This window comes from Acyrthosiphon pisum, chromosome A1, assembly GCF_005508785.2.
Source record: "Acyrthosiphon pisum isolate AL4f chromosome A1, pea_aphid_22Mar2018_4r6ur, whole genome shotgun sequence".
Taxonomy (NCBI): Eukaryota; Metazoa; Arthropoda; class Insecta; order Hemiptera; family Aphididae; genus Acyrthosiphon; species Acyrthosiphon pisum.
In genome coordinates, this window is record NC_042494.1 from 124,487,112 (window position 1) to 124,494,000 (window position 6,889).

The following is a 6,889-nucleotide window of genomic DNA, read 5'->3' on the forward strand; positions in this document are numbered from 1 at the left end:
AAAAGTAATGGACAAATTAGAGGCCCCTAAATAAATTCTAACTTTCGAGGTCTGCCCCCCTTAATCCGGGCTTGTCTATGTTGCGTGTGAGTTAGAAAGGTAAAAAAATAGTGCGCTGGCAACCTCTTACCAAATACTATATACGATCGTATATAGTATTTGCTCTTACTTCATTTTTATAATAATTTTAAATGTACATTATTAGTAGTCAGAACGATTTAAGATAGTACTATCTTAAATCATGGTAATCAGCACGGCCCATATTGATCACGATTATAAAGATTCTTCATAATCGTGATCAAGGTGTATTGTTCAAGGTGTATCAATACACCTTGACGGTACTCACCATAGAATACAGTATTCTATGGTACTCACTTATTTCTCATACGTACAATTGATAGTGACTACACCGTTTTACCTACATCGTGGTATAGGGGTTCAGAGTGACGACACCTTATCAATACACCTTGATCGTGATATAGACACAGAATAGATATGGCCGTGGTAATCAGTAAACAATAATCACGTGAGTGTTTTCGATATCGATCCATATTTTGGAGAATGATATCGTCCGGTATCTCAATGTCGGAAGATCTCAAAACTCTGGTAGTTGGTAACCGCGGTGGCACGGCCGGCTAAACCGTCGCTACGGTCATGCCTGTCAAACAAAAACAAACGCGTTCCGCCATTTTGTGCGCTTCATGCCCTCATAGTTCATATGAGAACGAGGCGGCGTTTCGTTGTACATCTGATCTACAACTGTCTTCCGTGCTCCGCAGTCCGCTCTCAGTTGTCAGTAGACAATTTTAAATTATTTTTACAACATTTTAACGTCGTGCACTCGTGTCTTACACAACGAAAACGTTGAATCGGTCACCATCGAAGAAATACGTGGGCTCGATCGATCGTATAGCTGTTTGTCAACGATATATTCCACAGGGATTATGTGTTGTTGACGTTAAGACGTGCGACACCATTGTACATTTTTAAATATTATTTCGTCACAGTCGTTATCGAAAACCGTCAAGCTGTCGACTAACGCGGTATCGGAAATGGCGTTGAGCACAACGACCAGCCAACCGGTACAAAACAACGTCCAATCGTCACCAGGAACCGGGTGGCCTAAGCGCACAGCTCCAGTCAAATCGTCTACGTGCCCGTCGCTCAACAGACATATAAATTTGTTAGTATATAGTCGTGAGCTAGGATATTTTAGGTGTTTTCTAAGGATTCCTATCCTTTTTTTCACTAGCCTTAGTGGTCATCAATTTAACATTTGATGACTATTGTGTGTTACACACTTACACTAGTTTTGTAGTATAACTACTGGATCTAGGTAGTATGATTGAGATTAGACTTCCTTATAATATGTATTAATAAATGGAAAGAAAACAATTTTTCTTAATTTTGTTTCTTTTGTTCTAGGTATCCTCTATCAAATTATAAATTTGGTACAAAAGAACCTTTATTTGAAAAAGATCCATCTGTACCAGCTAGATTTCAACGAATGCGTGATGAATTTGAAAAAATTGGTATGCGCCGTAGTGTTGAAGGCGTTTTAATAGTTCATAAACATGGGTTGCCGCATGTTTTATTATTGCAGTTGGGCACCACATTTTTTAAACTGTAAGATTAAATGAATATCTTGATTAATTAAGCATGACATAGTCAAATTACAAGAAATCAAAATATATATCATTAAGATTTCAATACTTATAATATTTACAGATTTTTTTAATAATCTTTTTTTAGGCCAGGTGGAGAACTAAATCCTGCAGAAGATGAGGTCGAAGGACTTAAACGATTACTAACTGAAGTAACTTCACATTTCTTTATCATTAATTGTTTATATTTACACATTTGAAAATATTTTTATTGCATTTACTTATGTCAGACTTTAGGCAGACAAGATGGTGTTCAGCCAGAATGGACTGTTGAAGATACCATTGGCAATTGGTGGCGACCTAACTTTGAACCTCCAACTTATCCATATATACCACCACACATAACTAAGCCCAAGGAACATAAAAGACTTTTCTTAGTTCAGCTACCTGATAAAGGTAAGATAAATTAATAGTGAATCAAAACCCCAAGATTTGTGAGTATAAGTATAACAAGTTATTATTTTATCAATTAGTAATTTCTGAGAATACAGTTATTGTGAGGTTTATTTTATTTTTCCGAGGTTTAATTTCCTAATTTATTATTTTATGTTTTGGGTCATAGTTGACATGCTCTGAAGTTAAATATGAGTATTTTCTATTTTTAACTTACGTGTATATTACATCACCTAAGACCTGTGTTAAATTACATTATATTATTTTATATTTCACAGTTTGCAATGGCAACATGATTTGCTGGTTCAGAAAGGATCATCCTGGTTGATTGTAAAACATCACATACAAGAAATGTATTTTTTTTTATGAAAATTGTCTAGGAAAATTCATGATAGGGGTTCCTTATAAGATTATTGTTCTAATCACTAATTACTGTTGTGTAGTTAACATCTGATTTTAAATCAGCTGAAACTAAATAAAAAAAAGAAGGGGCTTAAGTTAATGTTAAGAAAAGAATGTATGCACTTTCTGAATGGGATTGAGTGCATTGTACGTGTATTTTCCATTATAATTAATTAATTATATTCTCGGGGATTTAAATTTTTTTTCTGATTTACAGCGTGTCATAAATCCTTTATAAAATTTCGTAAAGTATGAAGATTTGTTAAAATACATCTCATAATACCAATTTCTGGTTTTTTTTATTTGCAAGAATCAAAGTAACCAATTTTATTCTATGTGTAAAGAACATTGAAAGTTACTTTTTAAAATTTAAAAGTCAAATAAAGTTTATTATAATTTGGTATAAATCTTAAATAAAATTTGATGTTGACACTCTGTAATTTTTTTTTTGTATTCAAAACAAACTATTGGTGGGATGACTTTATTTAAATTTTTTTTAACATCTCTCTGTTTATAGGTTGTAAAAATTAAAATATTTAAGTATTAACTATTTTCATTTCCTGAAATTTTATTATGAGTATGCGATAAACCAATTTGTTGTTGTATTATATGTAAAACATAACAAATTTACCCCTTGAGTAATAGAAACTTGAGGGTTTAGGTTAATACTTAACAAAATTATATACTAAATATCTAATTTAAGTACAAACATCATCATGTTCTGTCACAATATTTTTTGTAATATCTTAATTTTAAATTATGATATTGATGTTAAAAAATTGATTCTATATTTATATCGTGTTTAGAATTAAAATATATACAGAATTAAAAAACTGTAACACAGATGATCGCTTTATAATGATATTAATCTAAACCCTATAGATTTGATGAAATGAAACATTAAAATTGATATGAATTACACTTATTCATAAACAACAAGAATGTCATGTCTTTTTGAATGTACAGTTATAATATTCAATTTAGAATATTAAGAATGCATGTTATTAGATTCTGACAGAAAGCAAAACTAACAACTATGTTTACTGTGTATCTCGTTTTGTTTTAGTAGTTAAATTATTATTTTTGTTGCAATTATTAAACTATTTATATTATGTTCTAATTTCCCTTTATGAGCTATATGTTAAAATGGTTAATAATTAATAAATAAAGAGTAGTGTAATAATATGTAATAATTATTAAAACAAAAATTAATATGTATATTAATTGATATCGGTGTAGTAATAATTGGTTGGGGGTTTATTTTGTCAGTAAATTATTTTAAAATATCTAATTATGTGTAAAAGATTTGTAATGTTTTAAATAAAATTATTACATTTAAGATTATTTATCTAAATAAACTATTTTTCAATTTAAATATTTAATGAGGCCGTTGAAAATTAAAATTGTCCTTAAAGTATTAAAAAAGTATTTATTTATAAACATTTTTACTTAGCCGTTGTTGGCATATATGTTTGTTAAAAATAATGTCAAGTGATTATTTAAATATAGTAATTCTGTCTGCAGTTAAAATAATGTTGTATTAATTCCAATGTTGTATTTGTAAGCATTTCAAAAAATTCCATTTAAATTTAAAAAATACAATTTAAGAACTATTGTACAAAGTTGTCATTCAACATCTGCTTATCCTTAAATTTTATTATGTACATTTGTTCTGTACAGATGTTTTTAAACGAACATTAAAATCAATTGTAAAATTATGTATAGGTGTAAATTGTTACTCTTTTTAATTGAAATATACTATTTTATGTATTAAATTTATTGATTCATTTGTAAATTCAATAAGATTATATAATCAAACTTTCTGTTTATAAATTATGTGGTAATTTGATTGTTCTTTAGCATTGTTTGCTGTGCCGAAAAATTACAAATTGGTGGCAGCCCCTTTGTTTGAGCTGTTTGATAACGCTCAAGGATATGGATCTATTATTTCCTCATTGCCTCAAGCACTCGGAAGGTAACATTATTAATTGTTTCACATATTTAATATGGTTAACAGTTTTATTATTTTTACTAATATGTATATTTTTTTTTTCAGATTCAACTTCATTTATATGTAATTTAGAACTTAGCTGTAGGATATTTTAAACATTTGCTGCCCATCAATCGTTGAACAGATTTTTCTACGATTTAATGTAATTGTAAAGTAGATTTATTATCAGTAAATTATATTGAATTGAGAAATTGTCTGACCATTTGAAACTATTACAAACTATCGTCACCATTTTATGAAATATTATAATTTACATATATACACCTAATGTTTTAAATTATTGTTGTGGGTTTGTAAGTGATTTATAGCTATTGATTTTTGTAAATTACCCAATTTCCCATTAATTGCAGTTTGATACTGTGTTAGAATTTTAAATATCTATCTTAATTTTATTTTCATTATCGTTGGTTGAATAAATACATTAAACCAAATTTTCTGTACTGTATTATAGTAATTTGTGTTACAGATTAACTGGTTATTTTTATACTATAATAAATTTAGTATTACACATCAAAATTGCTGTGCTGGTATTTTAATAGAAAAACGCTTTTTTTTTTCGTTTTCTATATTAATACAACGCGATTAATAAAATATTCTTTGATCTTATAGTATCAAATTTTATATTCAACTTTTTATAATTAAATGCCTTTTGATACATTAATTTATTATTTTCAACATAGTATTTCTACTTCTTACAGTGACTGCAATAGTTTACTATCAAAACCCTACTTTAAAATGCCTGGCCTGCACTTAAACATAATAATTTGGACATGTTTCATAATTCAATGAAAAAAAAAATTAAACTATTCGCTGTAGTTACACAAAAATATGTAATTGACATTATTTAATATATTATTATATTTTATACATTAATACTACCAACGACCTACTTTTATTTATAATTAATGGTATTACCTAAGATAATGGTCCTTTGTTTTATATAGGAAATAATAGAATTTATTTGATAGAAGTATAATGTGTATATATATACAGAGATTAACCAATCATGCCAACCCCCTTTTTTCTTCAATAATGTAGTCATTCAAAATTCTTAAAAATAGTTTTGACTAACACATCAACTTTTTGTACAAATAATATTCAATGATAATGGGTTTGGAAGCTGAAGATATGAATATGGCTATAGATATGGTGATTTGAAAATTGTTGTAACTAATAATAATCTATCAACAATCAGCATTTTTAATTTTTAAACATGGTCCAAGACCCAATGAATAACTAAGAAACTTCTCTTTAATTATATTTACCAATTCCAAAAAATCGCAAGTTAAACTAATTAATTATTAAAGGAAAAATAGGGGTAAGCGTGCACGGATAAATCACTGTATAGGTTATTTTCAAAATTAACTTTAACTGTAATCATCTTATTATATTATTTACTTGTGCAGTAGTGCGATTAATGTGTATTGACATATTGTTTATTTGCTGTATTGCCTGTAATCTGTTTTATTTTTTTTTAAACGTCTGTACCTAATACTGTGTATATTGTGTTTTATTTTGTCTAAAAAAAATACGTCAAACAGAAATAACTGAACTGATTTCTTCATTAACTCAAAAAAAGTTATCATAATTAGCTCATTATTGTTTTTTTTTTTTTTGCTCTGTGCTCTTTTGGCGTTACCCAACATTATATAAGTAGTTATTGGCCCCATTTCCTGGTTCCACCATTGCTCCAGTCAGTCTAACCATTTATAACTGTATAATTATTAATTTAAACAATATAATATTTAAAATTTCAAGTAAAATAGTTTAGAGTAAATAATGTGAATTTTAGTAACTATTTCACTATCGTTATTTTTTTATTATTCCTTGATTGTGATTTTTCATGAATAAATTTGTTGTGACCTGATTATTGCAGATCCACAAACCAAACATTTTTGATTTGGTACTATATAAGTTGAAATTATCTATTGTGTATTGATACATTCTATCATGGAAAAAAACTGTTTACAAATATTAAGTTTTGAGGCAAAACGTACAGCCATCATAATTTATAGTCAAATATTTCCATAAATAAAAACAAAAATATTAATTGCGTTTGCCTATTTAAATAACTATTTCTTTTACTTGAATGAATTTCACTTTTCTTTATACTTATTATAGTTAATACTTAATAAACACTCGCAATACCAGTACTGTATTTTTATTTTTAATGCTGAACATTTAAAATGTTATTTAAGTTTTTTGGAAAAATTCGAAATAGCCAATTTGTAATGGTAATTTTTTGAAAAATATTGATGGTAAAGATGATCGTTTTAATTGTATGTAAATGGTAGTATGAATTGTATTTTTATTTGTCAGTTCTTTCTATTATATCCTAGCTGTATATCAATGTTCAATATTATCGACCATAGAACATCGTACTAACTGTACTACAATGTGATTAGGTATGTCATCATTT

The 6,889-nt window shown here is 27.8% G+C and overlaps 1 protein-coding gene across 2 annotated transcripts; it reads left to right on the plus strand.

Moving 5' to 3' along the window:
* The first annotated feature begins 654 nt into the window (after positions 1-654).
* Positions 655-6,360, plus strand: LOC100164480 (cleavage and polyadenylation specificity factor subunit 5). Of its 2 annotated transcripts, XM_001944038.5 has the most exons (6): positions 659-1,183; positions 1,426-1,626; positions 1,753-1,816; positions 1,895-2,060; positions 4,320-4,434; positions 4,516-6,360. In XM_001944038.5, exons 1-6 carry the CDS (start codon positions 1,053-1,055, stop codon positions 4,535-4,537), a joined length of 699 nt encoding a protein of 232 aa, XP_001944073.2. In that variant the 5' UTR covers positions 659-1,052; the 3' UTR covers positions 4,538-6,360. The 2 variants fall into 2 exon arrangements, with proteins under 2 accessions (XP_008185189.1, XP_001944073.2); XM_008186967.3 differs by lacking the exons at positions 4,320-4,434; positions 4,516-6,360 and adding an exon at positions 2,336-2,452 and having other exon boundaries at positions 655-1,183.
* Positions 6,361-6,889: the final 529 nt, after the last annotated feature.

Coding starts and splice junctions, on each gene's coding strand:
- LOC100164480 (XM_001944038.5), top strand. CDS start 1,053: ATGGCGTTGAGCACAACGACCAGCCAACCGGTACAAAACAACGTCCAA. Junction 1,817..1,894: donor TTAAACGATTACTAACTGAA/GTAACTTCACAT, acceptor TACTTATGTCAG/ACTTTAGGCAGACAAGATGG. Junction 2,061..4,319: donor AGTTCAGCTACCTGATAAAG/GTAAGATAAATT, acceptor ATTGTTCTTTAG/CATTGTTTGCTGTGCCGAAA.